Source organism: Rana temporaria, chromosome 10 (assembly GCF_905171775.1).
Source record: "Rana temporaria chromosome 10, aRanTem1.1, whole genome shotgun sequence".
Classification (NCBI taxonomy): Eukaryota; Metazoa; Chordata; class Amphibia; order Anura; family Ranidae; genus Rana; species Rana temporaria.
In genome coordinates, this window is record NC_053498.1 from 71,067,717 (window position 1) to 71,093,375 (window position 25,659).

The window sequence follows — 25,659 nt, forward strand, 5'->3', positions numbered from 1 at the left end:
CTAATATACCAAAAAACATTAGAGGTTGATAGCTACTAGAGGGCACTATATAGCACTCTCAAGTCCCTCAATAACAGTGAAACAGTGATAATATTGATAATGAACATCAATTTTTTTTTTTAGATCATATCATTAGATCAATAACTATTAACCAAATAAAAATATATATAGACATATAAATAAAACAAATATTGTAGCAATAAAGTCCATAAATGTTTAACACATGAAATGCCAAACACCCGTGCTCTGTACCAAGTTCCAAAATCAGTTGAAAACGTTTCCAAAGAAAAGTGATGTATCCTCCACCAAACTATAGATTGGCTCCTTACCAAATCGCCATGATCCCTTATGGCAGGGGATCATGAACAGCATATAATAGGTAGTCACTCCCAGTCTTGCAGTTCAGACAGATACGATCCTTAACATTGGGTCTCATCCACAAGTGATTAAACTTCACCAACAACAATGCCCACCATGTAAAAAACAATAACAGCTCCACATAGCGCATTAAATTAGTAAAAAAGATTTATTAAAAGTTGTATTGCACTTACAAACATGCAGTAAAAAAAATGCCTCGAATCTGATGTGCCGGCCGGTACACAAATTCCCAGACACCCGTCCACTGGGGGAACGTTTGAAGCTCTTGGGTGACGACAGCGCGCCGCTCCGCCCTACGTCCGTTTCGTAAAATATTACATCTCCCAGGGGCACGTGCGTTCTGAGTGGTCCCTGCCGTTTTCTGGGACCTGTGTGTTTCCCAGAAGACAGCGGGGGGGTGGATGCAGCGGCCGGACATGGCATAGATCACCGCAGATACTGCGGCAATCTTTCACCGCAAGAGGGAGCAAATACCTGAAAGGTGCCAAATGTCACACTGGAGGGGGGGGGGTTAATCCGAACACCAGAAGTTTAATTTATGGGTTGAACACGTTTTTCTATTTAAAGCAATCTTTAGATGGCTTTTTACTCCAGAAGCATTCTATTCAAATAAAAATGATCAATTTTAATCAACCCTGTTGCTGGATCAAGATGGGGCTGCAGCACAGACATTTTTTATTTATTTTTTTAATGCATTGACTGCATAAAGATAAAAAAAAATCTTCTGAGCCACTGACAACCTACTACAAAAAAATAAAAGGCATAAAGCTATATAATAAGTCATTTTAAAATTGCACTGAAAAGCACGATTACGCTGTAACACTGGTGTGAATCTAGGCTAAGAGTACAAGTATGAAAAACCTGTTGGTGCATGTGTGGGAAGAAAAACAGCACCTGGGAGTTTATATTTAACATTCAGTATTTCTGTTCTACATATTTTGATTAATATTCTAATTTGCCTTTGACATTATGACACATTCAGTGTTACAATTCACATATATTCAGTTTCATGCAGTGTGCATTCAAGTCATGCATGCAGCATTTTCAGAACCTTACCACATGGATATCAATGGCGCTGTGTCAAATTTATAAAAAATCATTAAAAAAAATCCTGTATATGGGAACACGGCTTACGCAGTTACAATGCTTACGCAGTTACAATGCCTATTTAAAGGCGTATCTGATCAACTCATATTGAATTAAATTGATAGGACGTTTGATACTCATTCAATAATGAGATTTCCCAACCTAGAGTAACTGGTTAAGCTCATGGTACATGCTTCTATTCAGGACCTTTTCATTTTAAATTTGGCTGCCCGCTTCCCCTTGTGAGGTGAATTTTAGCATTGAAACATGATGCAATATTTTAATTTTAGTTTTAGAAGCCAGGGAAATGAGTTGATTACCGGAGGTGATTTAGTTGTTGGCCTAAAACGCTGAATGAGAAAAAAGTGAGAGGGGACAGTAAACAAAGGTTTTACGAATTCTGAACGTGAGCTTACTTACCTGTGTTAGGAACTCGGGCTACCATGGAGTCTGCAATGACCAAATGTACAGTTGTGCTCATGAGTTTACTTACCCTGGAATTTGATTTATTGGCCATTTTTCTGAGAATATGAATGAGAACACAAAAACGTTTTTTTCACTCGTGGTTAGTGTTTGGCTGAAGCCATTTATTATCAATCAACTGTGTTTACTCTTTTTAAATCATCATGGCAACAGAAACTACCCAAATGACCCAGATCAAAAGTTTTACATACCCTGGTGATTTTGGCCTGATAACATGCACACAAGTTGACACAAAGAGAGTAGAATGGCTATTAAAGGTAACAATCCTCATCTGTGATCTGCTTGCTTGTAATTAGTGTGTGTGTATAAAAGGTCAATGAGTTTCTGGACTCCTGACAGACCCTTGCATCTTTCATCCAGTGCTGCACTGATGTTTCTGGATTCTGAGTCATGGGGAAAGCAAAAGAATTGTCAAAGGAAAAGGTAGTTGAACTATATAAAACAGAAAAGGGATATAAAAAGACATCCAAGGAATTAAGAATGCAATCGGCAGTGTTCAAACTCTAATCAAGAAGTGGGAAATGAGGGGTTCTGTTGAAACCAAACCACGGTCAGGTAGACTAACTAAAATTTCAGCCACAACTGCCAGGAAAATTCTTCAGGATTCAAAGAAAAACCCACAAATATCTTCAGGTGAAATAAGGGACTCTCTTAAAACATGTGGTGTGGTTGTTTCAAGATGCACAATAGGGAGGCACTTGAAGAAAGATGGGCTGCATGGTCGAGTTGCCAGATGAAAGCCATTACTACGCAAATGTCAAAGTATCCCTCTTACAATACACCAAACGGGACAGAGACGAGCCACAAATTTTCTGGCACAAAGTCATTTGGAGTGATGAGACCAAAATGTAGCTTTTTGGCCACAACCATAAATTCTACATTTGGAGAGAAGTCAACAAGTCCTATGATAAAAGGTACGGAGGTGGATCGCTGATGTCTCGGGGATGTGTGAAATACAAAGGCACAGGAAATTTGATAATTGTTGGCAAGATGAATGCAGTATGTTATCAAAAAATACCGGAGGAACATTTGCATTCATCAGCCAGGAAGCTGCGCACGGGACGTACTTGGACATTCCAACATGACAATGATCAAAAACACAAGGCCAAATCGACCTGTCATTGGCTACAACAAAATAAAGTGAAGGTTCTGGAGTGGCCATCTCAGTCTCCTGACCTCAATATCATTGAGACACTCTGGGGAGATCTCAAATGTGCCCTTCATGCAAGACAGGCAAAGAATTTACAGGAACTGGAGGCTTTTTGCCAAGGGGAATGGGCAGCTCTACCATCTGAAAAGATAAAGGGCCTCATTCACAAAAGTCTTCAAACTGTCATTGATGTTACGTTATTAAGAACTGGGGTATGTAAACCTTCGATCAGGGTCATTTGGGTAGTTTCTGTTGACATTATGATTTAAAAAGCAAAAACACAGTTGCTTGATAATGGCTTCAGCCAAACAGTAACCATGAGTGAAAGAAAGGTTTTTGTGTTTTCATTCATATTCTCTGAAAAATGGCCAAGAAATCATAAATTATCCCAGGGTATGCAAACTTATGAGCACAACTGTAGATTAGCATATCGGACACGGAATTGCCATATTTTAAGAAATTGTTGGTGTGAACCTGTAATTAAGTAAGTTGGTCAGTTTCTCATCTATCATAAAGCCTTCCATTCAGCATTTGACCTCAGGGATACTACTGTGGATGTATTCCAGTGATAGTTTACAGGAGTCTCTTTACATTTCCAGTGCTAGAGGGATGTGCAGGGATTTCTGAGAAAAATAGTTCATAGAACTGATAGTACTTAATGATCTACTTTGGACTGTTATAATACTTTTCACATTTGCCCCCCCCCCAAATGTTTATTCCTTTTACCCTGAAAGTGCCAAATAGAGTGATTTGAAACAACTATTTGCAGGGGTTCAGATAGGAGTAAAGGGGTAAAAGGGGGTTTGTTTTGTTTCTTTTCTTTTTTTCCCTACTAACAGTACAGTTGAACCTCGGCTTAAGAGCATAATCCGTTCCAGGAGTATGTATGTAATCCAAAGTACTCGCATATCAAAGCGAGTTTTCCCATTGAAGTCAATGGAAACTAAAATAATTTGTTCCTCATTGACTTCAATGGGATGCAATACCGAATGCGGCCAGAGGTGGGGGGCGCCAGAGAGCGCCGAAAACGTCCTAAAAGGCCAGAGGACACTTTGTCTCGTTTCCTGCACCCCAGTACCGCAGGCTAAATGAGGTACTGCAGGCCAATGTTCGGCTTTTCTCGGCTCCTGCGCCCCGTACCTCAGGCCAAATGAGGTACTGCAGGCCTATTTTTGGCTCTGCTCGGGTTCTGCGCCCCCGTACCTCAGGCCAAATGAGCTACTGCAGGCCTATTTAGCTTGAATTCTGCTCGTCTTGCGAGTCAACACTCGCAAACCGAGTCAGAATTTAAAAAAAAAAGTTGCTCGCAAATCAAAACACTCTCAATATAAGTTACTCTTAAACCGAGGTTCCACTGTATTTACATTTTACTTATCTACCAAAAAAAAATTTGCTTTGCCCCATTCTTGTCAATTCTCTGCTTATTGCTTGTACATGTGTTTTACATAGAAAGACCTGATACTTTTAGATAGACCTTTATTAAAAAAGAAAAAAAAAAATTTTTTGTAAATAAATGAAACTGTTAACATTTCCTGAATCGCATAGCCAATACAACATGATGATGGAGCTGAAGATGAGTCTTGGGGAAACAGTGTGTATTTGCAATGCAGGTAAGAACTTTCTATTCTTGTGGCTATTTTAACAGTGGTGGTTTACCTAAAAACCAAATATGACTTGAATTGTCTTATTGTGATCATAAATCTGAAATGGTTATAAACTTCAATCAATTTTTTTTAAATTTTCCAATAAGTTATTATCAAGTCTGATTTGTATCGGTTTAATTTTTCCTCGCTAGTAATGTTACTGGAAGTGTAAAGTCTTGGTTGTGTTACACTTGGTGCCTTCAGGTGGATTATATCTTGTTTTGTTTGTTGGGACATATTAGGATATCATTTGGTGATATGGATATATCCTGATTTTGATGTATTTGATGTATTATCAAAGGCAAACTAGTAAAAAGTTTAGTTGTATGTATTTCTGCCATTACTACGTACCACCACCGAAAAACACTGCAAAATAAATTTAAAGCCTTTTTTTTTTTTTTTTTGTTAAAGGATGTTAACTTTTTACAAAGAAATAATAAATGCACATCTTTTTGCAGGTTAAAAAATGTTGCAGTTGTTGTTGTTCTATTTTTTTTCACAGCAGTCTGTAAGGCATTGAACCCGCTTTCAGAAGATTGTGGGTGCAATGCCTGGTTCCTGTAGACAAGCAGTAAGCTGTTTGCCCATTCCTCGTAGAAGAGGCACTTAGTGAATGGCGGGAAGTATAACTGGGCTATGAGAGTGCTCACCAGCTGGGAGCGCGCAATTGAGCGTTCGCCCAGCACAAATAGAAGAACACGTATATGAACAGAATATGCAGGGCCCAGATTTATATCGCACCTCCTGGATGTCACATTATGTATTATGCAGTTGTAAAGGGGGTAAGCTCTAGTACATACAATTTAATTGTATATTTCACTACAAATTCATTATACCACTAATGAAAAAATAAGGATAATAATCTCCTTTTACACCATTTGAAAACGCATACATTTTAATGTCTATTTTTATATGCATTTAGTGTACATTGCATTTTGGTGCCATTTTTGCATGCATGTAACGCTTTTTAAAAAAATCACGTTAATGTTTACAAACGTATCAATATTTTAAAATGTTTTTAAAAATACAATGTTAATAGGTTGTTATTGAGGTGTCCTTAATAATTCTAGATTTTCCTAGCTTGTGACGGAAAATATTGATTATATGAAGACAGGAGGCGAGTATCTTATGCATGATCTTTCTTTATTCATGCTCACAGCAGAAAACCAACTTTAGTAAAATGTTATAGAAAAAATGTTTCTTTAAACTGACAACCAGAAGCTACACCCCCGGCAGCCCTCTAGGTGGGTCTGCCAATCACGAGGTAGTCCAGTCATTATATAAAGGCCTGTCTCTTTAGGAAACCTCCTCTTTCTTGACGCGAACTGTAAACAAACCCGGATAACGATAACAGGCCGACCTCTAATCCTTGGAACTGGACTTCTGAAGCCGTAGACAATCGACAGCCGGGCATCTGGATGGAGAGGGAGCCCCCACCTCCGATCTGTGAGGACAACCGGTCCAAGTGTTGAAGAAAACCTGACGAAACGATCCCAACAGGAGATCAAACAGGACGTGCTGGAACAGTCAGCCATAAAACTGGAACATGCGTGGTTCAATAACCTAGAATAAATGAGACATAATACAGTGAAAGGGATGGGTCGGGAGGGAAGATACTCGCCTCCTGTCTTCATATAATCAATATTTTCCGTCACAAGCTAGGAAAATCTAGAATTATACATCAGACAGGAGGCTCATATCTTATGCAAGTTTAAAGCTATAACAAGCATACAGTAAAACACATAATCATAATACAGTCATAGATACGTGTTCCTCCGGTCTGAAATAAAATTGACGGAATGTGGTCGCTGAAGACCAGTCTGCTGCTAGTAGTAGATCTGATAGAGAACCTCCCGCAGTAATGACCTTAGTAGCCATCGCCCCTCTGGCGGAGTGAGCGCCAAATAGGGACGTGTCGATCCCTGCCATGTCCATGACAGAGCGTACCCACCTGGCCAATGTGGCCGAAGAAACTGGAAGGTGAGGTCTAACGTAAGAAACAAGAAGTTGTGACGAACGCAGGGACCGTAAAGGGGACGTCCTAGACTCATACGTTTGAAGACAGCGAACCACACAAAGGTGCGGATGAGATGGGAAGAAGGGGTAAAAAACCGACTGGAGACCAGTCTTAGTACGCCGTACGACTGTAAACCTCACCCCTTGAGGTGAGAACTGGCGTCTGGAAATGTCCAGAGCTCTGACGTCTGACACCCGTTTGATGGAGATCAGACATAAGAGAACAGTCAATTTAAAGGATAGTAGCTTCAAGGACAGCGAATCATTGTCGTTCCAATCTGAAAACATGGAGAGGACTTTGGTCACGTCCCAAGTATGATGGTACTTGGGCCGTGGGGGTCGTTGAAACCTAACGCCCCGTAGTAGGCGGCACACTAAAGGGTGTCTACCTACCGGTAGCGAGTCAACGAGAGAGTGGTAGGCTGAGATCGCTGATCGATACACATTGAGGGAATTGTAAGATTTCCCGGATCCATAGGATTCCGCTAAGTAATTGACCACTAGGGTCACAGGTGCTTGAATGGGATCAACCTGTCGTTGATCACACCAACGAACCCAGAGCTTCCAGGCTGATTGGTATGCCGACCTAGTTCCGGGGGCCCAGGCCATGGTGAGGAGATTCCTAGCTGCTCCTGAAAGAACGCAGCCTGCGCCGGGCACCCCGAAACCAACCAAGCAAGGAGAGGAAGTGAGTTGTCCACGAGCAATGGATGTAGGTCCCCGTTGGGGCCGGTGAGAAGGTGAGGGGAGTGAGGGAGGAGTCTGGGGAGATCCACTGCCATCCCCAGGAGGAGAGGGAACCACGGTTGCGTCGGCCACCATGGAGTGATCAGGACGGCCGCCGCTCTCAGGTGTGTAATGTGGAGAAGGACCCTGAGGATCAGGGAGAAGGGGGGAAACGCATAGTGCGTCCCTCGGGGCCAGGTCTGGCGAAGAGCGTCTACCGCCTGAGCCTCCGGATCCGGTCTCCAGCTGTAAAACTGTGGGAGTTGGCGGTTGAGGCGGGACGCGAAGAGGTCTAGGGTAAATGGGCCCCACAGGAGATTGAGGGCAAGGAATACTGTCTGTTCCAGTCGCCAATCGCTGGAATCGGACAGGTGACGGGAGTTCCAGTCCGCTACTACATTGGAGATGCCGGGAATATATTCCGCGATTGGAATGATGTTGCGTTCCAGGCAGAAATGCCAGAACTCCCTCGCGAGATCCGCTAGGATCTTGGACTTGGAGCCCCCCAGCCGATTGACGTATTGGACAGCGGAGACGTTGTCCATGCGAAGTAATATACAACAATTGGAAGCGTGAGGTAATAAACTCTTGACGGCGAAAAAGGCTGCTAAGAGTTCTAACGCATTGATGTGAAGTAGTGATTCCTCCGCGGACCACGTCCCTCCTGTGGAGGCTGAACCGCATCGGGCGCCCCATCCATGGCGGCTGGCATCCGACTCCAGAATGAAGTCCGGGTTGGAGCTGAATATGGTCTTGCCGTTCCATTCTACGGCATGGCGCAGCCACCATCGAAGCTCCCCCAAGGCTTCCGCGTCCAGGCGGACCTCGTCCGCGTAGCGGAGCCCCTGGCGGAGGTGAAGGGCTTTGAGCCTCTGAAGGGCTCGGTAATGGAGGGGGGCAGGAAATATGGCTTGGATCGACGCTGCCAATAGACCGACGAGACGTGCCAGTCCGCGCAAGGACACCCTCTGTTTGTTGAGCACGAGGCTGATCTCCTTGCGTATGGTCAAAAGTTTGGACTTGGGTAGACGAAGGACCGCTAGGTTGGTGTCTACCAGAAATCCTAAAAACTCCATCTCCTGAGATGGGATAAGGACCGATTTTTCGTGGTTTACTAGGAAACCCAGGTCTTGAAGTAGGGTGACTGTCCAGGATGCATGGACGTTTGCTTGGTGGGGTGAGCGAGTCATAATGAGTATGTCGTCTAGGTAGACGATCAATCTCACGCCTCTGCTCCGTAGGGATGCTATTACAGGTTTTAGTAACTTGGTAAAACACCAAGGAGCTGATGAAAGACCGAAGGGAAGACAAGTGAACTGCCACACGCTTTCCCTCCACAGGAAACGGAGTAAGTGTTGAGAGGACGGATGGATGGGAACCGTAAGGTAGGCGTCCTTTAAGTCCACCTTGACTAACCAATCCCCCGGGCGTAAGAGGTCTCTTAGGCAGTGAATGCCTTCCATCTTGAAATGTCGGTAGACGACATGTTGGTTGAGGTTCCTCAGGTTTATGACCGGCCGGAAACCTCCGCCCTTCTTTCTGACTAGAAAAAGGTTGCTGAGGAAACCGGGAGAGTTTGAGTCCACCTCTGTTACAGCTAGTTTGGACTGGAGATCCTGTAACTCGGTGTCCATCAGACTGGCGTTTGGGATAGAAAACCGGATGGGGTGAGGAGTATGGTCCATCACTGGAAGGGCATATAATTCTATTTGGTAGCCCGCTACTGTATTGAGTATCCACGAATCTGCCGTAATCGCAGACCAGGCGTGGATAAAATGTTTCAATCTTCCCCCTACCGGTATTTGGGACAAATGCAGAGGTATCGTACTCACCGGAAGATGGTCTGGAACGGGGGTAACCTCTAGTTCCTCGGCCTCTCCATGGACGTCCCCGGGGGGGAAAAAAGGGTGCTGGTTGGGCAACCGGTACGGAGTAGGGCGGAGGAGCCTGGTACTGCACGGGAGCTCTTTGGAATGGCCTGGAGGAAGAGAAACGTCCGGTAGAGCGGCCTCTATATCTACCGGCCTTGTGAAAAACTCTATTGTTAGTCTTCTTCAGAGACGTCTGGGCCTTGTCCAGGCTGGAATAGAGCCCTACCATTTTGTTTATGTCCTTTATTAAGGAATCCCCGAATAGCATGCCGTCGGCAGACGGTCCTGGTTCGGAGTCGGCCAGATGGGAGAGTTGGGGATCAAGTCTCATGAGTATAGAGCGTCGACGCTCCATGGAGCATGCAGTATTAGCTGAACCCAGGAGACACACCGCTCTCTGGGCCCATCCCCTGAGTTGGGATAAATCGACGGGTTGTCCAGAGGCGGAAGCCTGTTCACTGAGATTTAGGATCTTTGTGATGGGGCCAAACAGGTCTAAGACTCGGTCTTGGATCATTTTGAAAGACCTCTCTATTCCCTTTTTAGAATATTTCCCACTCTTGGTGAGGTATCTCAAGAGGATGGGGTCCACCTCAGGAGTGCTCACTACCTTTTTGGTAATACACGGGCGGGGGCATTCCGCGCGAAGTTTGTTTCTGTTGGTCTTGTCGACCGACCTCCGAGCCCAGTATTCAATGTATTGAGCCACCTCGGGTAGGGGTGTCCAATCACCGGATCTAGGGTGACTAATGGCTTCGGGGTCAAAGAATGGCTCCCCGTGGGAGTCCAATAAAACCTCACCCTGGGGTACAGGGTTGGTGCCGTTCTTAGCCGACAGGTGCCCACTGTCCTCATAATCCTCATCATCTTCTCCAGACTCATAGGCGTCAGACGCCTCGGACTCCGCGGACGACTCAGGAGAGGAGTCCACAAAGGAGTCCGGTTTTGTCCGCCTGGCGGATCGTTGCCTCTGTAAATTTATCTCCCCGAGGCCCGGGGGTCGTACCGAGTCTGGGAGAACAGTGGGTCGACAGTCCTGGGATGGTACTGTCTGGAACATGTTTAGTACTTCCCCTGCCGGGGAGTCGTGAGCCAACTCTATGTGGCGGCGTTTCTGAGACGCTTTACCCTTCTTTATAATAGGTATGCCGGTGTCAGCAGATCCGGACCTATGGGGTATAGGTGGGGTAGATACCACCGAGGCCATGGCAGCCTGCACTGATTGTTTTATTAGCTCTTGGATTTGTGCTGTAGTAATGACTACAGGCGTGTCCTGTGAAGGATCTAAGAGCTCTATGGGTATGTCCATACTGGTGGGATCTCTGCCTTCTGCCATGTGAAAGCTGATGGCAATATTGTTATTAGGGGTAAATGCAGCGCTTGCTAAAGGAGGGCTAGGGATGCTGAAAAATCAGATGTGGTATAAGTGCAGTAGCACTAAGGGGGGGAAGCTGCAGCGCTGGATTAATAACTATTAAAAACTATTTAGTGCTGATTAATAATTATTAAAAACTATTTTAGGTCTTTGTGGGATTAAGGGAATAAATTCCCAGGAAAAAAACTGTACCGCAGGGTCCGTGCTCCGTCCACCTCTCCGATCGCTCACACACTGCTGAGCGTGACGGAGGAGCGGAGCACGGGGGAGGAGGGCGTAGTCTCGCGAGAACTCCCGTCCTGATCAGATAGGACGAGGAGTCGCGACACGCCCTCCCTCTGTGAGAGCGCGCTGAAGGAAGAGCGCGAAGGAGCTGAGAAGGAAGGAGGAAGATGGCGCCGAGATCTCGCGGGATTTGGTGAGATCACGCGGCTGAGAGTGAGAGGACTCGGGACAGACAGAGCGTCGGAAGGGTGCGCGCTGACCAGAGCGCCATCAGGAAAATAAATAGAAGGCCATCAAAGGTAGATGAATAGGAGAAAAGTAAACGGATTCTGTCAGGAAAAGAATATATTAAAGAGAAATGTGGAGAAATACCCAGCGCCCCGAGGGAGAGGGGGGGGGGTAGAGGATGACAAGAATCTGGGGAAAAGAGTGTATATATATATATACATATAACACTGTAAACAATCTTGCTCAAAGATCTGATAAAATATGATAAAAATAAATAATTTCTAGGAAAAGTACTTATCTGAGTTCTGATCTGTGAGCAGAAAGAAAGAGGAGGTTTCCTAAAGAGACAGGCCTTTATATAATGACTGGACTACCTCGTGATTGGCAGACCCACCTAGAGGGCTGCCGGGGGTGTAGCTTCTGGTTGTCAGTTTAAAGAAACATTTTTTCTATAACATTTTACTAAAGTTGGTTTTCTGCTGTGAGCATGAATAAAGAAAGATCATGCATAAGATATGAGCCTCCTGTCTGATGTATAATTTTAAAGTAGACCATAGTACAATGAAAAAAGGGATACGCTGTGTTTTAAAGTGTCCTATTTAGAATGGTTAGTGATGACTCAGTATCAGGAAAATGACAGTACACTGACAATAGATTTATGTCTCACCAGTGCAACAGCATCCAGTTCCGGCAGTGTATCCAGTGTACTTGAAAACCCATCTGTGATGCCATCTACATCATTCACATACATTGGTAAACAGGTAGTCTGAAATCTCTCGCCCTTTTTTAATTTCTATAAACAATTATTTACTGTTTTTAAAAGTTTCTTAGTGTTTTAGCTCTAAATATATTTAGAGTTTTTTTGTATTCTTTTCTGTTCTATTATATGTAATGCCTTTTGAGGGAGGGTAAAAAAAATATATATATATATAATGTGTGTGTGTGTGTATGTGTGTGTGTGTGTGTGTGTGTATATGTGTGTGTGTGTGTGTGTGTGTGTGTGTGTGTGTGTGTGTATATATATATATATATATATATATATATATATATATATATATATATATATATATATATTCCCCCCCCCCCCCCTTCTGTAGAAAATAGTTTAACATCAGTCCATGCATATAAAAAGCTGTCGTGCCACTGTCTTTGTATCAGTATGATCAATGTGCTTTTGCAGCTGAAAGCTAGCACAGTAGCTTAGCAAAATGAAACACTTTCTCCAGGTACAATATTTAGTTTTTCTTGCCTTGTGAAGCAAGATATACAGTTGTGCTCAAAGGTTTGTACACCCTGGTAGAAATTGTGACATTTTGGCATTGATATTGAAAATATGACTTATGCCAAAAAACTGTATTTTATTTAAGAATACCAATCACATGAAGCCATTTATTATCACATAGTTTTAGGGATCCTTTTAAATAATAACGGAAATCGCCCAAATGGCCCTGATAAAATGTTTACATACCCTGGAATGTTTGGCCTTGGTACAGACACAAAAGGTGGCACACACAGTTTAAAATGGAAATTAAAGGTTAATTTCTCACATTTGTGGCTTTTTAAATCACAATTGGTGTCTGTGTATGAATAGTCAATGAGTTTGTTAGCTCTCACATGCATGCACTAAGCAGGGCTAGACACTGAGCCATGAGGAGGTAGAAAAGAACAGTCAAAAGACCTGCGTAACAAGGTAATGAAACTTTACAAAGACGGAAAAGGATATAAAAAGATCCAAAGTCTTTAATATGCCAGTCAAGTACTGTTTAATCCATGGGTCTTCAAACTATGGCCCTCCAGTTGTTTAGGAACTACAATTCACATCATGCCTAGTCATGAATGTCAGAGTTTTACAATGCCTCATGGGATGTGTAGTTCCGCAACAGCTGGAGGGCTTAAGAATTGGAAAATGTAGGGGCTCTTTTCATACCAAGCCAAGGTCAGGTAGACCGAGAAAGATTGCAGCCACAGCTGGTGGAAGAATTGCTCAGGATCCAAGGAAAAACCCACAGGTAACCGCAGGAAAAATATGTCTTCATAAAGAGTAAAAGAAAAATGTAATTGCACCCCGCCCCCCCGTGCTCGTGCGCAAATGAAAACATGCACATAGGTCCAGCAGGCCTATGTAAATGATGATTTCTCTACACATGAGGTATCTCCATAAATGTCAGAGTGAGAGCAACATAAAAGGTTATATAGTGAGACGAGGGGCTAAGGAGCTGGGTGAGTAGTTGGCCATTCCAATATTAGGGTAGGGCTATGACTTTCTTTGGAGCAGTCTAAATTTCTAGCAAAGTCAAAGGTACACTGGTAGTGAATTATAAAACAAAAAAAAGGAAAATTTATATGAAATACTTACCGTAATTTTCCTTTCCTGATGGACTCCATGGCAGCCTACGTGTGGGTTAATCCCGCCTCTCATACCTCATAGGACCCTACTCCCATAAAGCTTTGCTTCCTGGCCATAGACAGTGTTCCGTAATATAGCCTACTCCAGCAAAGGGAGGGAACTCCTGCTGCCATGGAGTCCATCAGGAAAGGAAAATTACGGTAAGTATTTAATATAAATTTTCCTTTTTCCTGACAGACTCCATGGCAGCCTACGTGTGGGAAATGACTAGCCAAACACACCCGGGTGGGCAATTGCTGGTTAAAGAAAAAAAAAATTTAATTGACATTGTCAACAGATAATATATTCAAACCAAAATTAACCGACGACAAGGAGGCTGGTTCCACGCAATAGTGCGTCATAAATGTATTTAAGGACGACCAAGAGGCCGCTTTGCAAATAACTTCAGGGGAAACATGTCGGGCAGCCGCCCATGATGTAGAGACGCTCCGCGTGGGATGAGCGGTTACCGCTTCAGGAGGAGCCAACCCTTTAGCCTTGTAAGCCTTTTGGATAGCTTGGACGATCCATGCGGCGATGGTTCTGGAGGAAGCACGCATGCCTTTGTTGTTCCCATGGAATGACACAAACAAATGATCAGATTTACGGAAGGACGCTGTGGCTTCCAGATATTGTTTAAGGATGTTTCCGACATCCAGAGGATGAACCATAGAACCCTCAGAAGATTGAAACGTGGGAAGTACAATTTCCTGGTTTTCATGAAAGATTGACGTGACTTTAGGCTTGGAACCCAGCATCGGAATTAACACAACACGGTCCGGAAAAAAAGTGAGGAACGGTTCTTTGGAGCCTAGAGAGCCCATTTCGGAGACCCTTTTGGCGGATGTTATAGCCACAAGGAAGACAATCTTGAGGGAAAGATCTTTGATAGATTAATTAGTTGAATCTTGATGATCTGAAAAAAAGTCCAAGACTAATGGAAGATCCCACTTGGAAAATCTTGGTTTTCTTAGAGGTCTTAACCTCATGGCTCCTTTGAAGAATTGACGGACAAGGGAATGTCTGGCCCACGAAATACCTGTGAAGGCAGAGATTGCTGATACTTGGACCCTCAAGGAGCTGACTGATAAGGGTAGGTCAAGCCCAGTTTGGAGGAAGCCCAAAATGTCTTGCACTCTGGGGACTTTGGCTGAACTGTTCATGGAGGAGGTGTAATCCGAGAACTTAGACCATATCCTCTGATAGACTTTGTTGGTGCTCACTTTCCTGGCATTTAGTAACGTAGAGATTGCTTGGCTTGGGCAACCTAGCGCTTCCAGTCTTTCCCTCTCAAAAACCAGGCCATCAGGTGCAGATGTGATGGACAAGGGTGAGGGGTCAACCCCTGGAGCAAGAGATCTGGTCTGGATGGGAGCTGAACTGGATCCCGGAAGCTCAACTGGAATAACAGTGGAAACCATGGTCTGTTGGGCCAGTAAGGAATTATTGCGACCACCTCGACCTCCTCCCATCTGAGTCTCGAAAGGAACCGGAGAATGACTGGAGTTGGGGGAAAAGCATAGGCTTTGTGGAACATCCACTGACCTGTTAGAGCATCCACCCCGAACGCTTGGGGACAGCGATTTCTTGTGTAAAATGTCTCCAGTTTGTAGTTGCACGGGGATGCAAATAGGTCCACTTCCGGTGTGAATCCTAGTGACAGGATCCAGATGAAAACCTCGCTGTGGAGAGACCACTCGTTGTTGTCGAGTGTCGTCCTCGATAGGAAATCTGCTTGAATATTCTGAGTTTCGGGGAGATAAACCGCTGTTAGATCTGTCAGATGTGTCTGAGCCCATGACATAATCGGCTCCACCTCCCTCAGAAGGGACAAACTGCGAGTGCCTCCTTGTCTCTTTATGTAAGACACGGCTGTCGTATTGTCCATCCTCAGAAGGACTGACGACCCCTTTACCAGATGGGTGAAGGTTTGAAGGGCACAGAAGGCTGCACGGAGTTCCAGGATATTGGATACTACCTTTCGAGATGGGAAATCCCACTTCCCTTGGGCTACTTCTTTCAGGCAAAGGGCACCCCAGCCGCTGCTGCTGGCGTCGGATGTAACTGTGATCCAGGAGACAGGGGCTATTGAGAGACAATTGAGGAGATTTTTCCGCAGAAGCCACCAGAGGAGGCTGTCCCTCATTGACTGAGTTATCCGGATTAATTGGTCCTGGGGCCTCGGATCCCATTGTTGGAGAAAACCCCTCTGGAAAGGACGCATTCGCCATTGTGCCCATCTGACCATGGGAGTCGTGGACACCATGGTGCCTATAATTTTGAGACAGAGTGAAGCTTTGAGGAAAGGGGACTCCAATGCAAGACGAACTCTTTCCCGGATGACTGGGATTTTTTCTAAGGGTAGAGAAATTGTACTCTGGATCGTATCGAACTGGGCACCGAGGAAAACTAGAGACTGTGTGGGTTCTAGATGACTCTTTTCCCTGTTCAAAAGCCAGCCGAACTCGGTCAAAGTGAGAATAACTTGAGCCCGATGTATCAATAGCTGTTCCCTGTTCTGTGAAAGTAACAGCAGGTCGTCTAGATAGTGGTGTAGACGGATGCCTTTCATTCTGATTAAGGCCACGACAGCCAGTAAGAGCTTTGAAAACACTCGCGGCGATGTTGTAAGCCCGAATGGGAGACACGTGAACTGTAGGTGAACACTGCCCACTGCAAACCGAAGGTATTTCTGAAATTCTGCCGCTATGGGCACGTGGAAGTAGGCATCTTTCAAGTCGATTGACACAAGCCAGTCGCCCGGCAGAATGGTCTGACGAATTGTGAGAAGTGACTCCATCTTGAATTTTTCCTTTTTTATAAAGGTGTTTAGATGCGTCAGGTCTATCGCTGGCCTCCAAGAGCCGGACTTCTTCAAAACCATGAACAGAGGTGAGTACATTCCCTGAAATCTTTCTGCCGCTGGCACTTGTATAGCGGCGCCCTGGGACAAGAGAGTGTCTGTGTATGTTAGAAGGATATTTCTCTTTTCTTCTGAGTGAGGCAGAGTTGTGGGGACAAACTGAAGTATAGGAGGGTTGACAAAGGTCCAGGAGTGACCTAAGGATACTGTCTTGACCGTCCAAAAGTCTTTTATTGAGGCTGCCCAAACGTGCCGGAATTGCAGAAGCCGAGCTCCAACCTGCTCCGTCTGAGCGATCCCAATATCAAAAGGACTTAGGGGTGTCACGGTTACCCGAAGTTGCCCCTTTTGTGGGTTTTTGACCCGAAGGTTGGTTTCTTCTCCAATTTTTCCTGAACTCTCTACCCGGCTTGTATCGACGAGCTTCTCTAGCACGATCTTGGTCTTGCCTGGGAATTTTTTTTTCCTTTGGTTGAAGGGACGACGGTCCTGGGGAAGGAACCCCGATTTACCCCCTGTGGCACGGGAGATAGCGCTGTCAAGTTTGTTCCCGAACAGGGAAGACCCTTGAAAGGGAATACGGCACCATGCCTGTTTAGAGGCTGGGTCGGCTACCCAAGGACGGAGCCATAGGGCGCGTTTAGCTGTAACAGATGAGAGCATGACCCGCGCCACTAAGCGGATAATGTCAAGGGAGGCCTCACCCAGGAAGGCAGCAGCCATTCTTAGTTCGTGAACTGGTAGGTCTCTGACCAGAAGACCAGACATGTTTGACAGAGTAGAATCTACTTCATCCGTCCAAGTCTCCATTGCCTTGGAGAGGGCCGCAAGGGCCAGTGCTGGTTTACACGCCATACCTGCTGTGATATATATGCGTTTTAAATCTGTATCAATTTTCCTATCCAGAGCATCCTTAAAAGAAACTGTGTCTTCCAAAGGAAGGGTAACATGTTTTAACCAGTCTCATTAGAGCGGCGTCTACCAAGGGAGCAGACTCCAGGTGTTTCACTTCTTCGCGTTTAAACGGGTACATCTTTGATACTTTGGAGATTAAAGAATTTTTCCTTTCAGTGGTGGTCCACTCATCAGTAATCATTTCACTGAGTTCACCCAAAAGGGGAAAGCTAGGACGCTCCTTCTTGAGGTGTTTAAAATACTTTCTCTGTTTGTTAGGAGATTCCACCGGGTCTTCCCATTTTAAAGCGACTTTGACTGCCTTTACCAGATTTGGGACTAGAGAAAAGTCAAATCCTGTGGAATTGACAACACTCTCCACCTCACTAAAGGAGGACATACTTGAGGAGCGATTACGCTGAGATGGGCCCGGAACCTCAGAGTCATCCTGTACAAGGACTGGAGCTGGAACTACAGGTGAGAGAATGTCACCAGTGGGATCAGGTTTATTCAGGGACTCCTGGACCACCTTCCTGACCAGAGCTTCAACTTGTTGGTCACTATCCACCCTTTCTCTTGCAGCACGAGAATAGCAGGGATCACAGAGAGATTTGCCGTCTGGGATTTGAGCCTTGCACCCCCAGCAAGATCTTCTTCCGGAATTGCTGGAATGACGGTGGGAATGGCGGTCGGAAGTGGATCTATATTTTTCCCCATGATGTTTGGAGGGTGACCTGCTCTTTGGTCGCTTAGAGCTTGACCTGGAATGATGGCGATGTGACCTAGTGATATCAACGTCTTCGTGGACTGAGGGCTGATGATCAGACCTAGAAGGGCTGATGGTGAAAAAGAAATCAGGAAAAAAACATGATATAAAAAAACCCAAACAGACAGGCAGAGGAAAGAAAATTTCCATCCTACCTGCGGCGTAAGGGTTGGCCACCGGGGGGCGGTGATACATCCATAGTGGTGAGGAATACACTGCAATAACCATTAAGATAACAATAAGAGTAAGGCATAGGCAATACAACAGCAGAGGAAACTGACAGTACACAGGACAGAGTGCCACAGGGCACCTTACCTTGTCCAGTCAAGACCTGTGCCTGGAAATCCAAAGTGCACCTAGGAGATTCCCCAGAATCAGCTGTCACTGACAGCTTTTTAAAATTGCCGCCCTCGATGACGTCACCGCGCCCGCCGCCTGCGCTGTGTGCGGCGTGACCCTGAATGCCATGCGCGCAATGCGCGAATCTGCAAATAGGCGCTACTGCGCATGCGCGAGCCGGAGACTCGCGCGCGCACACACATCCACAAGGAAGCTGAAGGAGGAAGGAGTGGAACGCAGCATGCGTTCCAGAAGCCATTAACCAAAACGGTAAGGCTAAACGGCGCAGACACACAAACACACAAACAGCTGCCATGTGTAGCAAAAAAAATGACAATACATTACCAATCCATCCGGTCCAGCCTGGGATAGGGAGTAAAGATACATCACCTGGGCATCGTTTGTAGGGGAAAGGGCCTCCTGCTAATAGCCAGGATGAATGACCAAAGTTGCTTGCCAGCCAATGGCTGGATAATAAGCTCCACCAGGAATCAATTTGTACCGCACACTCCACCCTGCTAATAGCTGGGACTTGTTGGACTTCAGTACACATACTCTCCCATAAATATCACCAGGACTGAACTTTAAACTAACATATAATTATATAGGTCCTAGGAGGAGGACAAAAAAGGAACACTGTCTATGGCCAGGAAGCAAAGCTTTATGGGAGTAGGGTCCTATGAGGTATGAGAGGCGGGATTAACCCACACGTAGGCTGCCATGGAGTCCATCAGGAAAGTAACACTGCAAGTAAGCATTTAAAAAATGTTTTGCTGCTTTTACCTGCAATGTAAAAACACAAAGGTGCAGAACTGCAAACATAAATGGGGTTACCTGCTAAGCTATGCAGTGCAGAGGAAATGTGAGCACAGAATGAGTGGCTGCACAGAGCTGCATGTGTTTTGGGAGTTAAAACTGTTAATATGTATTCCATATGTATGTTTTAAATGGAGTTCTCCATTAAGAATCAGACTGCGCAATAACTAATGTGAATCCTTAAATCTGGAATACAGCTGATTTTTTTTTTTTGCTCCTAAGCTGAGAGTATAACTGCACAACTACAATATTAATCTGATGTCCTTCCTCCCATAGGTGGCACATAATAAGGGCAACATTTACACAGGTGAGGAGATTGGATAGGGGAGTAGGCATGTGTGTATTTTATATATAGTAGTAACTCTGATTTGGGGTTTAAAATTCCCTGTTTCATGGCTGCAAGACACATTGGGCCAGATTCATATACATTTGCGGCGGCGTAACGGATGTCATTTACGTTACACCGCCGCAAGTTTTCAGCGCAAGTGCTTGATTCACAAAGCACTTGCCTGTAAACTTGCGGCGGCGTAGCGTAAAGCCGTTTGGCGCAAGCCCGCCTAATTCAAATGGGGCGTGTATCATTTAAATTAGGCGTGTTCCCGTGCCGAACGTACTGCGCATGCTCCGTTTTGAAATTTCCCGTCGTGCTTTGCGCGAAATGACGTCGCACTGACGTAATTTTTTGAACGGCGACGTGCGTTACGTCCTTTCCTATTCCCGGATGTCTTCGCAAAAAAAAATTAAAAATTTAAAATTCGACGAGGGAACGACAGCCATACTTTAACATGGCCTGTCTATTTTTACACCACCTAAATAGCATTCGCAACTTTACGACGGGAAAAGCCGACTAGTGACGACGTAAGAGAATGCGACGACCGCGCGTACCTTCGTGGATTGCCGTAAACAGCTAATTAGCATACCCGACGCGGAAAACGACGCGAACTCCACCCAACGGGCGCCGAAGTATTGCATCCTAAGATCCGAAGGCGTACGAAGCCGTACGCCTGTCAGATATTAGCCAAATGCCGTCGTATCTTTGTTTGAGAATTCAAAATAAAGATACGACGCGGCAAATTTGAAAGTACGCCGGAAGTATCAGCAGATACTCCGGTGTACTTTTTCTGTGAATCTGGCCCATTTTGTGTTTCCCCAGTGTTCAGCCTCAGCACATACTCTGCTCACTTCCCAGTGATCTCTATACTCCAGGACACACAGCTGACTTCAGTATGTTACCAGTGAGATCTACAGTTTAGTACTCACAGCTCATTACCTTCTACAGGATCCATTTCACCAATACAATCTGCACTCCAGTATACACAGCTTCTCAGTAACCATACCATCCACATTCCAAAACGCACACACATCTTACTCATCAGTATCCCGCAATCAGTGAGATGTGCCACCAGGACGCAGAGATCGCACACAAGTATTTGTGAAAGCAGTCTGCATGCACAATTCTCCTTTAATACATTTTTCAGGTCTAGAAGATTCAATTGAAATATTGTATATCCAACTGCATGGAATGCAAAAAGTGAGAAGACCTGCAATAGAAGGTCATAATGTACAATAATTACTAAAACTTAAAAGCTTAAAGTATATTACTGGAATTGTGGGTGTTCATTTCTACCAGCACACTGAACACTATATTGCTGATGAAAATTTTAGGGGAACCTGGTATTCACTAAATCCTTTTCAGGTTGAAATTCTAAAAAGCCTATACAGTATGTCATAATATTTTGTTCTCAATATTAAGATGCTGTCCCTCCATGGATGATCTGTGATGAAGAGGACACTATAAAACAACAAGAGATCGGACCAGCATTAGAAGGCTTTCTAAAACACAGTAAGTATCCCTAATGCAGTAAAATATATTTCTAAATATAGGCTTTCCGGTCATTATCTCTAATATAGCAAAACATTTTTTATAAATTTTACATTTATGTTACGGAATTATGGGGGAAAACATTCACTTGGTGAGTGATGGGATAAATGAAAATGTCTTAATCATACAGTACAAGACACAGGACTTATGAACCTAGACCATGGATTATATGCTACTACCTTCAGGTGACTGGATATTGAAAAAAATCTTTTTTGAAACACCCACAGTACACTCTCTTAATACCCAAAGAACTCAATGATACTCCAGTTTCTTTTGCTGATGTCCTTGGGTAACTAACTTCTTTTCATCCGGAAAAGCGTTTATACATTTTTTTTTTCTTCACCTCCTCGAATGACGCTATATGCAACTGCTTATAGCCTTAGGGCTAATTGGCAGTTTCTTTTATCGGTTGTCTTCGATGCACATGTTGGGAACTGGAACCTGCATTCAGCTCTCACCTTGGCACATGGTGCATCAAATGTGATTAGGCACAGGGTGCTACACAGGCTTAGGGCCATGTTTCATGCCTATGGCACCCATACCTGAATGATCCCTTCTGCTGTATGCCCACCATGATGGATGAAGTTTTGGTTCTCCCCAGGAACATGCATCATGGATAAACTTCTACTGTGTTTTTCTGTAGTTATGACATAATTCTGTTTTTACATGTGGGGTGTTCTTAACAAAGTATGTTATCTACCCCTTTAAAAAAGTTTGGGCAGTAGGTAATATTATTCCAATGTTCACCTGTTTACATTTGGTAGGTTTCTAACTCGGCTTTGCTACTTGGGTGGTGATGTAGTAGCAATCCATCTTCTAGCTGAAGCACTTCCACCCACCATTTCCTCTGAGACTACAAGGAGCACGCTGACTGATCTCTGACTGCCTACCTTCCATAGGACATCAGTGAGCGCTTGGGTTATAGCAGCTTCTTTTCCAGACACCCTCTTAGTCCTCATCCATTTTGTGATACCCCACAGGGAATCCCCTCACTTAGCAATGTCACAGAGGGGCCAAGAAAAAAAAATGACAAAACGTTTAGAATAATAGCTGTTTCCCTGCACCAGAGCGTGGTCATATATTGAAATGGCTTTTTTCCTCTAATTATAGCTCCCTCTCAGTCTCAGGCCTGAAATAGCCTATGTGACTAAGGCAGGTTTCATGACAACTATGCCTGATTTCTTTGGAAAACTCTCTTCACTTCTAGAACCCTCGGTCTCCAGGGCTCAACAGAGCTCTTCTGCCTTTACCACCTGAATCTATTCAGGAGTATTACCCTGAACCTCAACCTTGTGCTGCAGGCATCATCCCAGTATAACCACTTGAAGTCCAGCGGCGTACTGGTATGTTGCTAGTCAAGTGGTTAATTTATTTTGTTTTAATCCCAATAATTGGTATTATAACCTCTTAGTGTTGAAGTGTAAGGCACTTTACACGCATTTGTGATTAGCGCAACACTGTTTTTACTAACATATTACTAGTGTATGCTGCAGCTCTAATATTGTTTATTATATTTATATATTCCTATTTAGTTTTGAGGCAGCGCACAGAGATTTTGTATTTGCTTTCTCTGCCACAATTTCTAGGTGGCTCAGGCAGCTAATTTTCAGGGGCTCATTCCACTAGATCTGCCTGTTTCTTGGTCCTTTCAGCATCAAGCATTTGTTGCACAGTTCTACAAAGCTGTCACCTGAACTTATGTTACCATCTTCTCAAAGCTTTATCAGGTGGATCTCAATGCCTCTGCTGATGCAAGCTTTAGTCACAAGGTGCTCCAAATCGTCATCTGCTTGGGGATGTTCCATGGTCTATAGACTGTGTCCTGTCCTGTACGATTAAGATCATGGGAATTTTGACTTGCCTGTAAATTCTGTATCTTGGAAGACAGTACAAGGCAAAGGTTTCTCCTTTATTGCTTGCTACAAAACTGGAGTCCCACGGAGTGGGTTGGGTTATGAGGGGTGCACTGGGGGATGTTTCCTGCAAAGCTTTTGCCAGTGGTCATTCACCTGAAGGTATCGTATTTGCCGGCGTATAAGACGACCCCCTAATTTTCCAGCTCAAATTTTAGTTTTGGGATATACTGGCCGTATAAGACGACCCCCCTTCCTGCCTCGCCTCACTGTGCCACCATTGCATGCCTCACTGTGCCACCATTGCATGCCTCACTGTGCCACCATTGCATGCCTCACTGTGCCACCATTGCATGCCTCACTGTGCCACCATTGCATGCCTCACTGTGCCACCATTGCATGCCTCACTGTGCCACCATTGCATGCCTCGATAATCCCTTACCTTATCCCTTACCTTATCCCTGACATGCAGCATCTCGGTCAGACCTCAGATGTCCATTTTTCAAAAGCCGCGCCTCCTCCTCGTGCTGTTCTGTGATAGGCGGAACACTCAGCTTCCCAGCAGACACTGTGTTCAGTGTTCCGCCTATCGGGGATGCCCTCTCGTCCGAGTGCGAGGACGAGAGGGCATCCGTGATAGGCGGAACACTGAACAGAGGCTCTGCTGGGAAGCTGAGTGTTCCGCCTATCACAGAACAGCACGAGGAGGAGGCGCGGCTTTTGAAAAATGGACGGCCGTGGTCTGACTGAGAGTCTACATGTTGGGTACCGGCGTATAAGACGACCCCCGACTTTTTAGAAGAATTTCATGTGTTAAAAAGTCGTCTTATACACCGGAAAATACGGTATCTGCATATAAATTACGGGTCTATGACTACAAATCCTGTGTCCTGTAACTGTACTCCAAGATATGGAATTTACAGGTAGGTAAAAATTCATTTTCTTGGAGATCTAGTAAAGCTTCAATCTTTCTCCTGCTGTAAAATTCAAATTAAATGTCAAACTTCCTTTTTGGTTTACCTGTAAAATCGGTTCACTTGGAGTACGTCACAGGACATGGCACTTCATATGCATGACTACTTGGTTTATGCAGCTAAAAAAAAGTAGGATTCCCTGTCTGGGGATAACCCTTCCTAGCTCAGCCTGTTTTGTGGTAAGCAATGAGGAGCAAGAGAGGAGGGATCCCTGTGTCCTGCAATGTACTCCAAGAAAAGTATTTTATAGGTAAACTAAAAATCCTAATTTATTCTAGGCTATGAGATAGGCCTGTTAACAGAATTGTACACAATGCATTCACATTTAAAGATAAATACTAGACAAATATAACGGACACAAATGAATGTAGACCTCCTTGTAATGAATACATTTAAAACTGTACTTTTAGTTTCAATAGTTTTTATTAAAGTATTACAACACAAGGTATAACGTTTTCGGCTTAAAACTGTACTTTTAAGTGCTTGCAGTGTAGTTTCCTGAATTTGGCTTATCAGCCTCTTGCAATTCCCTGTACAGAAGAGCTCGGACTGGGAAAAGGTGAAGCGGCACATCCCCTAAGCATATCCAAATAGTAGCCATATTCATAGCACTGCTGAGAGTTATGTGCCTGGAAGTCCATGTCCCAAAGTGTAGTTTGTCAAAAATGTTGTCTTTGACAATACAAGAGGAAACAAGCCAAACATTCATAGGAAATGTTTAATACAGCTGCTCTGAAAAAAAAGGTAGTGTCCCATTTATATATTTTAGTCAAATAATTAAAATGGATCCTAACTGTACCTCTCAGGGTCCTCAGAAATTTGTCACATTTTCATATTTTTAACAGAAGAGAAGATGGCGCTGAAGAAACTCCCTCCAAAGAGAGTGGGTGCAAATTTCGATCACAATACCCCAACTGACGAGGGATGGCTTCCTTCCTTTGGTAGGGTGTGGAATAGTGGGAGGAGGTGGCAGTCCAGGTGAATATATTTGTGTGTGTGTGTGTGTGTGTGTGTGTATATATGTGTATATATATATATATATATATATATATATATATATATATATATATATATATATATATATATATATATATATATATATATATATATACTGTCATACCTCTCTGTTACAGTTTTTATAAACATGTGCTACCTATAAAGTCACTAAAAAACTATTTCACTCTCCTATGAGTATTACCTTTTTATCTAGATCAGCGTTTATAATGATCATTATTTAAAATGACTTAAAATTAAATTGACAGTTTTTTGTTTTGTAATCTCGTTCTGATCTCTCTGGCAGCAATTTGAGTTTTAACCAAAGGTGGTACATCTTGAAGAGCAACTAAACTCCTTATGCACAGTTTGTCCCATACAAAACATCTGACATACTAGCAAACTATACTTGCCATGGTCTCAAAACTTACCATTTCAGATCCGTCATCTTTACTTCAGATGATAATGCAGATCTGTGCATGCCTAGTCTATACTGCATTCACAGCATCTTTACTATGCCAAGATCAGTGCCTTGCCGAAATGACATCTTACCCTCCCTCTGGCATCAGTGCCAGCCTGTTGGCTGTTTTCCCATGTGACTAGGAATGTCACAGAGCTTTCAGCCGCACAGCAACAATGGAAAGGCTTGGCTCTATTTTACTAAGCATACATTGGATCTATGGGGGATGGGAGAATCTATGCGGAAAGTAGA

The 25,659-nt window shown here is 44.1% G+C and overlaps 1 protein-coding gene across 1 annotated transcript in view; it reads left to right on the forward strand.

The window, feature by feature from the left end:
- Positions 1-25,659, forward strand: part of CENATAC (centrosomal AT-AC splicing factor) — a 41,311-nt gene that overhangs the window by 14,190 nt on the left and 1,462 nt on the right. The window contains exons 6-10 of the mRNA XM_040325425.1: positions 4,643-4,707; positions 11,852-11,942; positions 19,522-19,552; positions 20,999-21,088; positions 24,800-24,932. Coding sequence (XP_040181359.1) covers positions 4,643-4,707; positions 11,852-11,942; positions 19,522-19,552; positions 20,999-21,088; positions 24,800-24,932 — 410 coding nt within the window. The remainder of the gene's footprint in view (positions 1-4,642; positions 4,708-11,851; positions 11,943-19,521; positions 19,553-20,998; positions 21,089-24,799; positions 24,933-25,659) is intronic.